The sequence below is a fragment of the Acanthochromis polyacanthus genome, chromosome 15 (genome assembly GCF_021347895.1).
Source record: "Acanthochromis polyacanthus isolate Apoly-LR-REF ecotype Palm Island chromosome 15, KAUST_Apoly_ChrSc, whole genome shotgun sequence".
NCBI lineage: Eukaryota > Metazoa > Chordata > Actinopteri > Pomacentridae > Acanthochromis > Acanthochromis polyacanthus.
The window spans coordinates 37,394,510-37,411,280 of NC_067127.1; the positions used below are offsets into that span (position 1 = coordinate 37,394,510).

Below are 16,771 nucleotides of genomic sequence, written 5' to 3' on the forward strand. Positions count from 1 at the left end.
AGTTGCTGCGTAGGTTCATCAAGATAAGCCTTCTGCTTTTGAAAGCAGCACTCTTCCCCTGAGACTCAAATCCCTTTGCAACCACTGATTCAACTTGGACTGTGCTTTTTTGATGATTGGAGGAAAGTTTGAGATAATTCTCTGTTTCTGATCTTTACAAATAACCACACCTAAATAAGTGACTTCACGGTGGACAGTTTTATTCCAAATACTTTGTTCATTACAATTTTTGACAGGCAATAATTGGCATTTATTTAAATTTAAAACTAACCCAGAAGCTTTAGAGAATTTATCAATAGCCTGTAATGCGATTGGTACCTGACTGGCATCTTTAGTGGCGTCATCTGCCAGCTGACTGATGACAGTTTCTCTGTCTACTACAGATATTCCCTTCAAAGGGCTGTCAGAAATATAAGAAGCAAAAATCTGCGTGCAAAGTAAAAACAGATATGGGCTTATTGGACAGCCCTGGCGTACTCCTCGATAAAGACAAAATCTAGATGTCGTGCCAGTTTTCATTCTGATAGAGCTATTCATGTTGGAGTACAGAGCCTTGATAGCGTTGCAAAAAAAGTCACCAAAACCAAATTTTTGGAGAGAAAGAAATATAAATTTGTGCTCAATCGAGTCAAAGGCTTTGTAGAAGTCTAGGAAAAGGATAAATGAGTCGTCAGCTATTAGGTCTGAGTAGTCTAAAATATCTCAAGCCAGTCTAATATTATTGGAGATGTGTCTGTTTGCCATAAATCCTGACTTTGTCTCTGTTAGGTTCAAACCTGAAGAATACACAAACAGCACAGGAAGAAAAGACAGCACTCACGAACTCCGGTCTTTTACTTGCAGAAGGAGAGAGAGATGGAGACTACAGCTCTGTTGTACACACGTGGACAAAATTGTTGGTACCCCTCAGTTAAAGAAGGAAAAACCCACAATTGTCACTGAAATCACTTAAACTCACAAAAGTAACAATAAATAAAAATTTATTGAAAATTAAATAATCAAAATCAGCCATCACTTTTGAATTGTTGATTAACATAATTATTTAAAAAAACAAACTAATGAAATAGGGCTGGACAAAAATGATGGTACCCATAACTTAATATTTTGTTGCACAACCTTTTGAGGCAATCACTGCAATTAAACCATTTCTGTATTTGTCAATGAGCGTTCTGCAGCTGTCAACAGGTATTTTGGCCCACTCCTCATGAGCAAACAGCTCCAGTTGTCTCAGGTTTGATGGGTGTCTTCTCCAAATGGCATGTTTCAGCTCCTTCCACATATGTTCAATGGGATTCAGATCTGGGCTCATAGAAGGCCACTTTAGAATAGTCCAACGCTTTTCTCTCAGCCATTCTTGGGTGTTTTTGGCTGTGTGTTTTGGATCGTTGTCCTGTTGGAAGACCCATGACCTGCGACTGAGACCAAGCTTTCTGACACTAGGCAGCACATTTCTCTCCAGAATGCCTTGATAGTCTTCAGATTTCATCGTACCTTGCACACTTTCAAGACACCCTCTGCCAGATGCAGCAAAGAAGTCCCAAAACATTACTGAGCCTCCTCCATGTTTCACCGTAGGGACAGTGTTCTTTTCTTCGTATGCTTGGTTTTTGAGTCTATGAACATAGAGTTGATGTGCCTTACCAAAAAGCTCCAGTTTGGTCTCATCTGTCCAAAGGACATTCTCCCAGAAGCTTTGTGGCTTGTCAACATGCATTTTTGCAAATTCCAGTCTCGCTTTTTTATGAGTTTTTTTCAGCAGTGGTGTCCTCCTTGGTCGTCTCCCATGAAGTCCACTTTGGCTCAAACAACGACGAATGGTGCGATCTGACACTGATGTACCTTGGCCTTGGAGTTCACCTTTAATTTCTTTGGAGGTTGCTCTGGGCTCTTTGGATACAATTCCAACGATCCGTCTCTTCAATTTGTCATCAATTTTCCTCTTGCGGCCACGTCCAGGGAGGTTGGCTACTGTCCCGTGGGTCTTGAACTTCTGAATAATATGAGCCACTGTTGTCACAGGAACTTCAAGCTGTTTAGAGATGGTCTTATAGCCTTTACCTTTAAGATGTTTGTCTATCATTTTTTTTCGGATGTCCTGGGACAATTCTCTCCTTCGCTTTCTGTTGTCCATGTTCAGTGTGGTACACACCTTTTCACCAAACAGCAGGGTGACTACTTGTCTCCCTTTAAATAGGCAGACTGACTGATTATGAGTTTGGAAACACCTGTGATGTCAATTAAATGACACACCTGAGTTAATCATGTCACTCTGGTCAAATAGTTTTCAATCTTTTATAGAGGTACCATCATTTTTGTCCAGGCCTGTTTCATTAGTTTGTTTTTTTAAATAATTATGTTAATCAACAATTCAAAAGTGATGGCTGATTTTGATTATTTAATTTTCAATAAATTTTTATTTATTGTTACTTTTGTGAGTTTCAAGTGATTTCAGTGAGAATTGTGGGTTTTTCCTTCTTTAACTGAGGGGTACCAACAATTTTGTCCACGTGTGTATGTGTGTGTGGATATTTAGTGAAAATTATTATATAAAGACACTATGTACAATTAGTTAATGCCCTCGGGCTTGATTATGATAAATGTATTTACAAGTTCAACTCTAACACTTTCTTGAAAAAAAGAAAAATCACTTTTAAATTTTTTAGCAAACAAAGATAAGGCTTTACATTTACAATTTTGTCTTAACCCCCTGGCATTAAGGGAAATAATAGAGAACGACAGTATAAGCAAAAAACAAAGTTGAACAATTAGAAGTAAAATGTATTAATTGCTTAACCAGTAACAAACCTCAGTAAGGGACCGAGCATAGCATTTGTTTTCAAATATAAATCGGTAAAATATATATATACACACACAGTAATTTGAGTACAACTCAGGTGCTTGAGTATAAAAATAAGGTGCAGGTAGAAAAACATAAAGAGAACACCATTATAGTATGAAGTACAGTGCTTTTTCTTTTTGGTAAAGTATAAACATTATTTTTCCAACAATAGTAGAACAGAAATCCAACGTGAAAAATTGGCCAAACAAACCCGGCTGTAAAACACAAGTACATTTCACTTCTCTTCGTTCAGATCATGGAAAAACTTCTACCCCTTCAACAAAACCTCTGCATCCGACGTAGTAGGCCTTTTTATTGTCGATGCGAGCCTTCTCGATGATAGGCCACAGTTTGTTCCTGCTTGTTCTCTGTCTTCTTTGGAGAGATCCTCCGCAAACTTCAGGTCACGGTTCTCCTTTAGGTAAGAAGATGTCTTCGCTGCTTTCCACAGGGTGTCTCTGGTTATACAGGAGATGAACTGGATGAGAACAGGTCTCGGTCTGGAGACGTTGGGGCGCTTTGGACCTACACGGTGCACGGTGTCAATAGTATCACAAAGACAATTCTTAAACTCAGGCAACACAGCCTGGCAGATCTCAACTGTTGCCTTCCGTATATCCTCATTAACCGCCTCGTTAACCCCAAAGAGCCTGAGGTTCCACCTTCTGGAATATCGTTCGAGGTCAATGATCCTTTGCTGGTTTGTGTCCATGCACTCCTCTCCTTTGGAGATTTTCTGTTCCAAAGTGCTCACTCTGCCTTTCACATGTTTCATCTCTTCGCAAGCAAAGTCCACAGTTTTTTTGATACCTGCAATCTGCAGCGTGAGGTCATCCATTCTCTTATTTATTAGCTGTGACAGAGTATCAACAACATCCACGTTTTCCGCCTTGGAGTGCATCGCTTTTTTCGGCTCCGGAGACTGGCTGGGTGAGACGGGTAGAAGCGGAAATTCCTCCATCGAATCCTCCGTAGTCGGGAGAGTTAGTGAAACAGCCGTATAATCATGGCAGTTGTCGACGAGCGGGTTTACCGATGCAGCCACATGGTTAGCATTAGCTGCTAGCCGTAGCTTCGTCCTGGAGCTGCCTGGTCTCTTATTGTCACGGTTCAACATATCGCCACTTGACCCATCAGATCCAAACTGTCTTCCAATGAAACACCGAAAAACCTTTAAAAATACCTGAGTTGATATCGTAGGTTTACCATTTTCCAAACTATCACATGCAGAGCTCGGCAGCAAGCGTTTACTCACTCGGCCATCTTGGAATGCCCCCGACTCCCAAGAACTCATCCCGGTTAACGAGAAGTTGATGACGTCACCGCCTCAGTTCATCTGCTCCGGTTCTCTTTACTTTGTAAAACAACCAAATGGAACCAGATAAAATAACACAGCCCTGCATGTTCATGTTTAATATAAAAGACTTCATGTATATTCATCTATAGAGGTTTGTCAGATGGTTCTAAATGTTTATTTCATCTTTTAGAGATGTTTATTTATTGACAGCTGCAGTTTGATGAAGTTGAACTGGGCGCGGTAAAATTGGTTTGATATTTGACATTCGCTTGTTTTTTCCGTTTCTAGCCTTAATAGCGTCGCGAAAACCGCACCAATTCCAGCCAGGTTGGTATTATTTTGTACAGTTAAGTCAGAGAGACATTTCACAGTTGCCATCAACTCACCAACCACAATAATTGTTGCGAAAACTAAAAGGAGCAATGCTGAATGTCCGTCGGAGTTCCGTGTGGCAGCCGGAGCGTTTAGGGACCGTCGCAAAATTGCAATCGGTGATTTTTCTGTTTGGACAATCAAGGAGAAAAAAACCCATACAAATACTGTCTGTTTAAGTTTATTATACATCTTTCACAAGCATTATCTAGAAGAAAATGCATTTAAAAACACCTCACAAAGAAGAAGTGTTCAGTCAACAAGAGTTATTTATATTTCTATATTTGGAAATTGTTCTCAGAGATTCCAGCCGACCAACCACAAGATATTTGTCATGTGTTCTGCTGTTCTTTTACGACCATTATGTCCTACAGATAAAACATTTCAATATATAAATGGTTGTATTTATATAGCGCTTTTATCCAAAGCGCTTTACATGATATTTCACATTCACACAGTGATGGCAGAAGCTGCCATGCAAGGTGCTAACCACGACCCACCAGGAGTAATTAGGGGTTAGGTGTCTTACTCAGGGGCACCTTGACATGAGCACGACAGGCCGAGGATCGAACCGGCAACCTTCCAGTTACAAGATGCCCACTCTACCCACTGAGCCATGCCGCCCCATACCAGAAAAAAATGTGTGTCCATTGAGTGTGATATTAATGTTTCTCCATTTTATTTTGAAATTGAAATTTAATCTGACCAACACCAATCTACTCATCATCTATTTGTATGGTTGATATTGATCTTTCTTAGAAAATGTGGTAAAAATATTCCCAAAACCATAAGTAATAATTGTGTATATTTTAGACATATTACTTAGTTTTATTTTGAAATAGCTCACAGGAAACTTGACCTACCGACACCATTCAACTCGTTATCTGTTGTTAAGGTCAGTATTGATCTTTCACAACCATTATCTGTAAGATAATCTACTAAAAATATTCCAAGAACTATTAGTAATAATTGTGTATATTTTATGAATATTACTCAATGTTATTTTGAAATAGCTGACAGGAAGCCTTCAGTCAAAAAAGTAAGAATTACTTAGACAGACTAGGTAATCAGTGAACATAGAATTTTAGTATTTCAGACATTTTTTTCAGTCTTTTGTTTTATGTTGTTTGTTTTATTGATTTGTTTTATTGAACAAATTATACAGTAGTCATAATCTGTTCTTAATTCCATCGTCACCACACATGAAAAACTTCACAACGCGTGTGTAATTATGTTCTTTATTTTTTAATAGCAAACAAAGTATCTCCCTGTAGATGTGCATATTCATCAAAATAAAGATTATTATAATACAGGAATATAATACAGTATGATAATAAAATTACCGTTTTTACACCGTATGTGATGGAACTTCACACATGCGATCCTTGTCAATGACTACGTTTATATGCAGTCAATAACCCTTTCATAACCGGAATATTAGCAATAACCCGGTTGCGTACGGCCGCAAAAACCCGAATAAGACCCCTGGGTTACTCCTTTTCTAACCCGAATATCTCGTAATATAAACGCGCATCAGAATATCCCCATAGAAAGAAACATTAATTTGCGTTCTGCGCATATTTCATCCGAAAGGAATCTTGGTCTTTTCAGTACGGCAACTACTTGTATGCCGTGTCTGGCGCGCGACCCACCGGAAATTCACAAGGAGAGGTAAACAGAAGAAACGGAAATGACACAATTTGCGTCATGACGTTGTCTGTGCGTCACGGTTTGGATGGGAATATCCCAATTGATTACGCTGATCATGTAAACGGGAGTAACTCTGTCTGTTTATGCACGTAAACGGGTTATTCCAAATGTTTCAGAAACTGGAATATTGACCTTAACCCGAATATTTATGGCATATAAACGTAGTCAGTGATGCCCTCGGTTACACCTGTGAATGAGTGAAATAGTTTGCCCAAATGTCATACAGCTGGTACTGAAAGTTTTCAGACCCCTTGAAATTTTTCACTCTGTGTCATTGCAGCCATTTGCCAAAATAAAAAAAGTTCATTTTATTTCTCATTAATGTACACTCAGCACCCCATCTTGACAGAAAAAAACAGAAATGTAGAAATTTTTGCAAATCTCTCACCAAGGCTCTTCTCCCACCATTGCTCAGTTTGTCTGGACGGCCAGGTCTAGGAAGAGTTGTGGTCGTCCCAAACTTCTTCCATTTGAGGATTATGGAGGCCACTGTGCTCTGAGGAACGTTGAGTGCTGCAGAAATTCTTTTGTAACCTTGTCCAGATCTGTGCTTTGCCACAATTCTGTCTCTGAGCTCCTTGGGCAGTTCCTTCCACCTCATGATTCTCATTTGCTCTGACATGCACTGTGAGCTGTAAGGTCTTATATAGACAGATGCGTGCCTTTCCTAATCAAGTCCAATCACTTTAATTAAACACAGCTGGACTCCAATAAAGAAGCAGAACCATCTCAGGAGGATCAGAAGAAATGTACAGCATGTGAGTTAAATATGAATGTCGCTGCAAAGGCTCTGAATACTTCTGATCATGTGATATTTTAGTTTTTCTTTTATAATTTGCAAAAATTTCTACTTCTTCTCTCTGTTCCTTTGACTCTTATTATTTCCTGAGTTCTCAGTCAGTGTTGCTGGTTTTCCTCTCAGACTGACTGAAGTCCACAAGATGAGTGGTTGTGAGGAGAAGGAGGAGTTTCCATCCTTCAGCCGTCTGTCCATGAAGAGTGACTGGTCCAATCGTCGTCCTCCAGACTTCAGTAAAGAACCTGAACCCTCAGACACAAAGTGAGGAAACGGCCTCTAATTTATTCATGTGTCTCCTTTATAATTCCATATGTCACTTATATCAGGGCTCCAGACTAACTTTTTTTCTAGTAGCACAGTGGCCCTTAACTTAAAATTTTAGGAGCGCAAGCAGAAAATTTAGGGGCGTACACCAAAATCGACTTGCAAAGTAAATATTCACATTCCCTCTCATTTTCACTGTATTACTGATAAATACTTGCACAATAAATGCAGAAACTATGTTTTCAGTTCACATTTTATAGTGCAGCACCTGACACAACCTAAGAAAAGCACTCAGAGAGCAGTACTCCACCAAGGCTGCTCAGTTGATGTGTCATTTCAGACGGATGAAAACTTTAATAAAAATGACCTTGTGCTGAGTACAGGCATGTGTTATGCGTGTGCACGTCATGTATTTATACCAAATCACATTTAAATTACTCTTTTTTTTAAACAAATTTGATTGATTTTCAACATATGCAAATAACACATAAAATACAATGTGCCATCATCTGAGTTACAGAAAGTGATCAAAGACAGACAGAAATAAGCATGACAGAACAGGTTATTGCCATCCATTTGACCCTAAAAGGTGATGTCTAAAAGGATCTGCCCCAGCTGTTGCCCTTTTGTCATTTCCCACTTTTCCTCCCTTCTCCTTCCCTTCCTCATTATTGCCCTTCTGTGTGTCTTTTGGCTTGTGGGTCTCTGTCTCCCTGGCTGAATCCCAAACCGCCCCCTACACACTCCCCCTCCACTACCGAGTGTCACTCCAAAAGAAGTCACACTCACAGCTGTGGAGGGCACCTATTATTGAAGGGGGAGGGTATAAATACGATCGTCAGGAATGGGACGCCCTGTCGCCTCACCGGAAAACGGAAGACGTCATCGCCATGGTAACACAAAGACGCCTACTGTGCATGGCTGTAGCGCTGTGGCACAGGTTGCAGGCAATGATGTAGGGGCTACATTCTGCTTCAAATAATTTGAAGTCATCCCACATGTTTTCCAATAATTTTATCTGGCATTTCAAATCCAACAAATGAATGAACTAGAAAAGCACTTGGAGAGTGCAGACCTCCGTCAGGCCATCGCTCAGTTGTACAGATGACCAATCGGAGTTTGTTTGTCTGTCTGTTTGTCTGTTAACAGCATAACCCAAAACGTAATGGACGGATTTAATTTAGTTTGAACAGTTTGTGCACAAAGCATAACATGCATGTACAGTGTAACAGCACAGTGTTTTGACGGTGGCGGCGGAATATCTCCCTATACCACAAAGGGGGGCAGTAGGTGGTTTATCATTGATCCAGTTAATTAAAATGCATTTTCTGGCCAGTAATAACAATTTGTCGCATAATTTAAACTTCAAGCGGGTCATGGTCCATTCCCTTGAAGGTAGGCCGAGGATGAAAAAGCCAGGGTCCTTCCCCACCTTTACTTGAAAGATGCCACTCAGTTCCTGCGAGATTGTACCCCAAAATCTTCTGATCAATTTGCATTGCCAGAAATAATGATAATACATTCCAGACTCCCTGAGACACTTAATACATAGAGGAGAAATGTGACGGTCCATCTTATTTAATCTGTATGGAGTTAGGTGTAGACGGTGCAGTATCTTGTGCTGTGTTTCTCTCAATCTGTTGCATGTAAAGGTGGATTTAAAAACTTTAACGGCCTCTTGCCAGTCATCCTCGATATATTCTGTGTCAAGGTCTCTCTCCCACTTCTGCGCAACGCTTGTGATATTGCCTGTATTAAGAGAATACAGCAGTGCATAGAAGCAAGAAATAAAACCAGTGACTTCTTTTCGTGAAATAAGGAACCTCTCAACCTCATTGTACATGACCAGACCAGGAGGGGATAGGGTCCTAGATCCAACAAAGTGTCTGATCTGAAGAAAGCCAAAGTGATGTTCTTTAGGGATGCTGAATTTGGACTGCAGTTGTTGGAAAGTCATTAACATCAAAATGTCATTTAAGTCTCCAATCACACGTGCCCCATTATCGTGCCACCTGTCAAAAATACTAATATGGAGACCCGGGGCAAAATCCTGATTTCTTGTAAGAGGGGTCAGAAATGAGGCATAACCCCCTCTGCCTAGGTGTTTACAGATCTTCTCCCACACTCTAATTGTGTTGTACACAATTGGATTACTCTTGAGGTCCCAGTGTAGCTTTTTCTTATCACCCGTGACCAAGCTCCATAGCGAGGAGGGCAGAGAGGACCATGAGTCTAGACAGGGCTTGGAGTCCAGATGAGCACGCAGCCACTCCCACAAGAAGTGAGCGTGGCATGCCCAGTTATAATAAGTTATGTTTGGTAGGCCAAGGTCACCTTCATCTGAGGGTAACTGTAATATTTTAATTTTCTGTCTAGGTCTTTTGCCATGCCATATGAATTCATAGAATACCCTCTCTATATCAAAAGCAACCTTTTAGGAGATCCATAAGGGTAACATTTGTAGGGGACATAATAACCTAGGCAATATATTCATTTTAATTATACTAATGCGCCCCATAAAGGATAACGGGAGTTCATGCCATCTGTCCAAGTCCCTCTTTATTATAGCTACTATAGGAGAGAAATTAAGCTTCCACAGCTCAGTCAGATCTGGTGAGACTTTTATCCCAAGGTAGGTGAAGCCTGTAGTGGACAATTTAACCCTGCAGTCAATTCCAGCCGTTTTCAGTACAAAAAATCGCTAATATTCTATTTTTAAAATTAAAAAAATGACGAAAAATACGGGGAATATTGGACGCACATCGCGAGGTGCATTTCCTTGAAAACGACCGATTCGTGGATTTTATACCGACTTCAGGACATGTTTTGGACAAAATAGTTTACTGGCTTGTGTCATCTGGATGTAAAAGGTTGGATTATGGCCGTTTTTTGTGGAATCTTTTTTTCTGTGTGTAATAATGAACCCGGAAATGTGAGTCGCGCTGTGTGCGTTGAAGCCGTGTATAGAGAACGGATGGATGGATATTTGTTTTTGTCGGACAAATGTGTTTTTCTCACCCGCTGTGGTAATCACATCTGAAAGTGGTTTATACCGGCGGATTCATGAGAATCTAAGCTTTCCATCGGTGTATAGTGTTTGTATAATCGCGTTTGCAGCCGTCGGACATTCTTGAAATTCCTATGCAAATTAGTAGGTGTACCGCCGGCGGGACACTGAAGCGCACTGAAGCGCAAAGGGTTAAAGGGGGAGCTGGTGAGTGAAGCCACATCGCTTGAGCCTTAATGGCATAGCCTCAGATTTTCCATAGTTAATCTTGTAGCCTGAGAATGAACTGAAGTCCTTAATAATAGAGAGAATAGCTGGTATAGATAAATCTGGTTTAGTCAAAAATAACAGAATGTCGTCAGCATATAGGGCCATTTTATGGGTTTTCCCTCCCATCGTCACCCCATGTATGTCCTTATGTTGTCTTATAGCCTCTGCTAGGGGTTCGACTGCTTGTGCGAAGAGTAGCGGGGACAGGGGGCAGCCCTGTCTCGTCCCTCTACGCAGTGGAAAAGGTGGTGATGGCATGCCACCAGTGACAACACAGGCCTGTGGGGAGCTGTAAAGCACCTTAATCCATTTGAGAAAATTGCCCCCCAGTCCAATTCTCTCGAGAGCATCGAATAAATACTCCCATTCCACCCTATCGAACGCCTTTTCAGCGTCTAAAGATACGGCGAGTCCTCCATAGTTTGCCTTTTTTGAGTACTGTATGACATTCAACAGTCTTCACACATTTGTAACAGATAACCTGCCCTGTATGAATCCGGTTTGGTCAGTATTTATTAAAAAAGGCAGGAGCTTTTCTAATCTTGCTGCGAGCAATTTTGATAGTAGCTTATTATCCACGTTGATAAGGCTAATAGGCCTGAATGAGCCACAGACATCAGGTGGCTTATCTTTCTTAAAGATAAGAATGATGTTTGCTATATTAAGTGTTGGGGGGAGGCGACCTGTCTCAAAGGAGTCCAGGTACATGTCCGTAAGTGGTCTAGCAAGCAGGTGTTTCAATTTCTTATAGAACTTCAGACAGAACCCATCAGACCCCGGTGCCTTTCCACCGCTCAGGGACGCTATAGCCGCGTGGACCTCCCTCTCAGTCACTGGTGCAGTCAGGTTTTCTCTTTGTTCTTCTGACAGGGATGGGAAGGAGACTCTATCAAGGAACTCTTTTCTCCTCCCCTCAGAGAACTTGCATTCAGATGAATAAAGTTTCTGATAAAATTGCATCATTATTTTATTGATGTCACTGGTTTTGTGGTGTCTTGTCTGTTTGTCATCCAGCAGTGAGGATATTGTGTTTGACTCTGTTCTACCTTTCGCCAGTCTTGCTAGGAAGCGGCCAGGTTTGTTTCCTGATTCATAAAGCCTATGCTTTGCAAAGACAATGGCTGACTCAGCCTTTTTAGTTAAAAGCTGATTAAGGGCTGAGCGGGCTGCCTCTAATTTCTTAGACAAAAATTTAGAGGGTGCATTTTTGAATTGTGCCTCCATCTGTTGTATTGTATTTTCCAAGCTAAGTTGTTCCTTCAAAGCAGCTTTTTTCTGAGCTGTGGTATATGATATGATACATCCCCTAAGATAGGCTTTAGCTGTTTCCCACAGGAAAGATGGGCTGACATCAGGAGTCTTATTAGCGGCAATAAAAATATTCCTCTGTTCAGTAATATAGTCAATAAATGATGGACTGCTCAGTAGAGAAGGGTTCATCCTCCAGTGGCGAGAGGCTGGATCAGCGTAAGGAGGGTTTATGCTTAAATTCACATGAGAGTGGTCAGACAATGAGCATATGCCAATTGAGCACCCTTCCACCCTATCTAAGACTATCCTGGATGTCAGGAAAATCAATTCTCTAGAACGTCTGATGGGGACTGGAGAAGAAGGTGTAATCTCTCCCCCTGGGATTGGTCACTCTCCATGTGTCATACAGCTCTAAATCATGGCAGAACTCTTTCAGTCTGAGACTCTTTCAAGGGATTGGGCCAGGTTTTGGTGGGGACTGGTTGAGGCCTGGGTCAGGGACACAGTTAAAGTCGCCCCCCAACACGACGTAAGGTGTGGACAGTGATGTGACTTCAGATAGGAGCTTAGGGAAAAAGGCAGAGTCATATGAATTTGGGCAATATATGGCACCAATAAGGATCTGTTCCCCATAAAGATAACCTGAGATTAGGATGTAGCGACCATTATTATCCTTTGTGGTTTTCTCTAAAGTAAATGGGAGACAGCGATGAATTAGTATAGCTACATTTCTGCTGTTTGTGTTATAGGATGAATAAAACACCTGGCCCACCCAGGATCTCCTCAGTTTGAGATATTCCAGATCATTTAAGTGAGTCTCAGACAGTGGGGCTATTTGTGTTTTTTCCTCTTTCAGGAATGTAAGGATCTTTTGTCTTTTAACAGCGTTATTAAATCCCTTAAGATTAAGGGAGACTATTTTAAGATTACTCATAGCAAAACAGACGTAGTGAATAGAATGTGTAATCAGGCAGAGGGCCCTGCAGCAGGGCAGAGGAGCTCAGCGCCCCTGCAGGTGGAGATGTGGGCAACTTCGTGGGAAATTTCCCAGATGGCATCAAATATATATTGGTGAGAGTAAATAAAGATGGTAGAACATCATGAACAAAATATTCATCTCCAAACGATGAAACCACAGCACAGACCCAACAACAAAATCCCCAGTTCAGCTCAGATCATGCATGTAGGCAAGTGCGTCCTTCGGTGAGTGGAAAGAGAGATTTTTCCCTCCGTGAGTGAAGCACAGGGTAGTGGGGAAGTGCATGGAGAAACGTATGTTCATCTCAATAAGTCGCTGGCACACCCCGTTAAATGCGCGTCTCATCTCCTTAACTCTGCTCGCTAGCTCCTGCCGGATGAAGATGGTCTGTCCATCATGCGTCGGCGCTGCTTTCTCCCTCGCAGCAGCCAGGATCCTCATCTTGTCCCTCGGGTTGTGCAGCTTGATGATCACTGTGCGGGGTCGGTTGGGCTGCGACTGGCCGAGGGATCTGTGTGCACGGTGTTCGCCAGTCTAGCCTTTTTTAACCCTTGCCTCAGGTTAAATTTGGTCCAGCTCTCCGTTTAAAGGGTTAGATTCTATCTGCCTATTAGTATTCCACCTAACAGGTTTCAGCAGAATAAATTAAGCTGGAGTCGAGAGACACTCGCCCAGGTTCTGACTGCCTTGCTTCCGAATGTCTCACCCCTCTTATCTGATAAATGCTATCCCACCAAGCAGCCTTTCTAAGTAGTAGAATTGATCTATCATTCACATTCGTTATCGGTCAGCTTCTCTCTAAGGACTTGCCTGCACTTGGTGCTATTCCTGGGTTCGTTTTAGAGGTTTGGAAAGAACTAACCTCAGGGGTAATGTTTAAACACTCTCACTTTGGACTAAGTAACCTTTAAGAACCATTGGATTGAATGCACACAATCAACTTAACTTTTTACCACTATGCAGATTTTCAGTGGTTTATAATAATTTCATTAGGCTTCTCTTTAAATGCAATAAAGCGTTTTATTAAGCAAGTTTAGCAAGAGCACAGCATCAATTCATGATTAAAACAATTAATTATTTCTGATTAAAAATGATACTAAAGTAACTAAATTGAGCGTACCTGACAATCTTCTCTAATTATTAAATTTAGGAGAGAGAGTGAACAGCGTGGCCACTACCGTATCACTCGATCTTGACTTGCGTCTGGGAGGAGTCCTCAGTTGTCCAGAGGACTCGGTACGATGTCTTCTTTGTGGACAAAAGGATCTTATCCCTCGGCAGGGGGGAGCGGAGGAATTCCGTAAGCCAATCGTGGTCTGGCAGTTATCTCTGGAATCGGCTGGAACGTTAGTGCTTACGCCCCAGCTGTCTTCTCTGTGGTATGGTGGTGATGGACAAACCCTCGTCTGTTCAGGCTGTAGTGGGTCACTGGGTCTCCCAGCCCCAGGGAGGGGAACAGCCCAGTGCTGTTGCCTCCTTTGCCTCTTCGGGTGTAGTCGGTTCTCCCCTCTATTGGTTTCTTCTGGATAACTGCAGAACCTCTTAGGACTCTCCGTTTGGCAGAGTGTGGTCTTTGTTGTTGAACAAAGTCAGAAAAGACTTTGCTTCCAACGATGTCCTCAGCGATCTCTGGAGCCTAAGTCCCGCGTAGTCTTCCCGTCTCTAGGGCAATAGAGGAAGGTGAAGATTCTTCAGAACTCCGGCCAAGTTCCCTTTGCAGCTCTTCTTGCAGCTCCGGCGAACATCTCCCGTCTAACCCTTCTGTGCTGTCGCTCTTATACGCTCTCCTCTACACACATCTCTGGCTAGGTACGCCCTCTGACACCGTCTAACTTATGCAATCGACTTGTCATCACATACAACAGTAATACAGAAGTCATGTTGTTACAGCAAATACACAGTGTCCACATTCTGTTTAACACACACACATTTCAGCCCATCCTTTTGGGTTTTTCCCAAACTTCCCTTTTTTTTTCCGAGGAGGCTGCAATGTCATTGTGGCTGCCGAGTCATGGTGATTGTTGTTTTCTGCACTTCTGCTTTCTTAAGGCCTGGACACACAAAGCCTATGAGGCCTGTACGCACACACAGAGCCTAAACAAGGATTACTTCACACAGAATCACTTCTTAAATCATTCTTCTCAATCTGAACATAATAAATCATCTGAATCATTACTTTAATCAAATCAACACTTTAAGAATGTATATATATATTTCAGCAAGCATAATCATATGGTTAACTTATAATGTTTCTTCTTAAGATCTTTATTTGTCTGCTTCAAAAACCTTTGTTACCTTAGGACCATAATGAGCCTGAGTCCTTTCTGAGACCTCAACATCTGCATCTTACTTGACAACGGTCAATTTTAATGATGCCGTGCTTGGTCTCCAAACTCAGCAGTGTAGGCAGCCACTTCTCAAAAAATGTAATCGGCTGTCGGCCCTCCGTATTTTCTTTGAGGCTGAAGATTACAATATTTTCCCGGTGACTGCGTCCCTCTATATCAAGGCTCTTCTCCGCCAGAGTGCGGATTTTAGTCTCCAGGCTCTTCAACTTGGACTCCATGGTTGCCATGTTATCTTCTCCCTCCGAAACGCGGCTCTCAACTTCGGTGATGCATTTAGTATTGGACTCCAAGCATGTAGTAATATTGTCCAAAGTGGCTGAGAGATCCTCAAAACTCTTCTCCATCAACACAGATATTTTCTCAGCGACCTGTTGTGAAATCTCCAAAGTGAGGGCTTCGTTGTCTGCAGCACGCATAGCATCCTTGCTAGCTGCTGCGGTCTTCTTCGGATCTGGGTCCCCGACAGGCGTGTTTGCCGTGGCTTTGGAGGCTTTTGTAATTGGAATGTTGTCTGGGAGCTAATATGCAAGTTTCTGTGCGGTTATTATTTTTTAAGGCAGCGTTAAAAGTCAAATATAGCTCATTAGCAGCGGGAGCTCAGCAGCAGTAGACTGCTCAGGGTGACGGCATCACGTGACCCTCTGTAAATTACTCTTATAAAGGTCTGTTGATCAGTCCATCAATTTTGGCAAGCTTTGTTTTGCTAGTATTAAAATAACCGTTCCCTTCAGGCTTTTATTTTGAAGACATATTTTTAATGCAACAGGCTTTTATTTTGTGACCAATTTAGTGGCAAAGGAAGTGTTTCTCTAAGGAGAGGTTTCTTTACGTGATGAAGACGCTGTCAAAAAGTCTGAAAATTCACGTAAAGACGAAAGAAAACGGTTCCATGCTGTTGCTGTTTAGTAAAGGATGTGTTTAAACCTATAAGCAGCTGGAATGGAGACAAGAAAGGAGTGAAGGACAGAAAGGTGAATTTGTGTTCAAAATGAAGCTGAACGTAAATAAAGGCTTTGTGAAACATCAGGAGCTTCACCGTCATTCGTCCCCCGCTCTCACACACATTGGCCCGCCTTCTTCTTCTTTGGTGTTTGTCTCCTTTCTTCTTCTTCTTTTGGAGTTAATTTCGGTTAAACCAGGTCATTTGCGCATTACTGTCTACTGGGCTGAAGTGTGGAGCAGAAGTTTGTAAGCAACAAAAAATATTCAATAGTAATTTAAAGCTACTCACATTTCACTTGCACTCGCTCAAATTTTGGTCGCAAAATGCGACCATTTAGTCGCAGTCTGGAGCCCTGTATAAGTTGTTGATTTTAGTCTGTAGATTTAAATGAACTTTGAAAAGGTTTTTTTGACACAAATAGAAATAATCTTTCCTGTTTTCCTCTCAGAATTAATCAGTGATTGATGAGAGAACAAACATGTGTTTCAGCAGACAGAGATCAGAGTTTCCATCCTCCAGCCGTCTGTCCATGAAGAGTGACTGGTCCAGTGATCTTGATCTTCCATACTTCAATAAAGAAGCTGAACCCTCAGACACAAAGTAAGAAAGTGTTCCTGCTGTAAAGTGACCTGATGGAAGATGAAGGTTTTAGGATGAAGGAAGATGCTCTGCTGAAACAGTCACAGTGGTCA

General features: G+C 41.7%; 2 protein-coding genes across 16 annotated transcripts in view; one reads left to right on the forward strand and one right to left on the reverse strand.

The window, feature by feature from the left end:
• Positions 1-16,771, forward strand: part of LOC127537596 (NACHT, LRR and PYD domains-containing protein 14-like) — a 174,209-nt gene that overhangs the window by 132,529 nt on the left and 24,909 nt on the right. For 5 of the 15 annotated variants that reach the window (XM_051960276.1, XM_051960275.1, XM_051960284.1 and 2 more), the window contains exons 2-4: positions 6,919-6,976; positions 7,141-7,278; positions 16,569-16,679. The exons of 2 other annotated variants lie outside the window; for them this stretch is intronic. In XM_051960276.1, the coding sequence (XP_051816236.1) occupies positions 6,966-6,976; positions 7,141-7,278; positions 16,569-16,679 (260 nt within the window). In that variant the 5' untranslated portion in view covers positions 6,919-6,965. The remainder of the gene's footprint in view (positions 1-6,918; positions 6,977-7,140; positions 7,279-16,568; positions 16,680-16,771) is intronic. 8 more of the 15 variants (XM_051960278.1, XM_051960285.1, XM_051960288.1 and 5 more) reach the window with 4 other exon arrangements.
• The window catches only part of LOC127537595 (NACHT, LRR and PYD domains-containing protein 14-like), a 133,904-nt gene that overhangs the window by 43,933 nt on the left and 73,200 nt on the right, over positions 1-16,771 (reverse strand). The gene's annotated exons all lie outside the window — the stretch shown is intronic.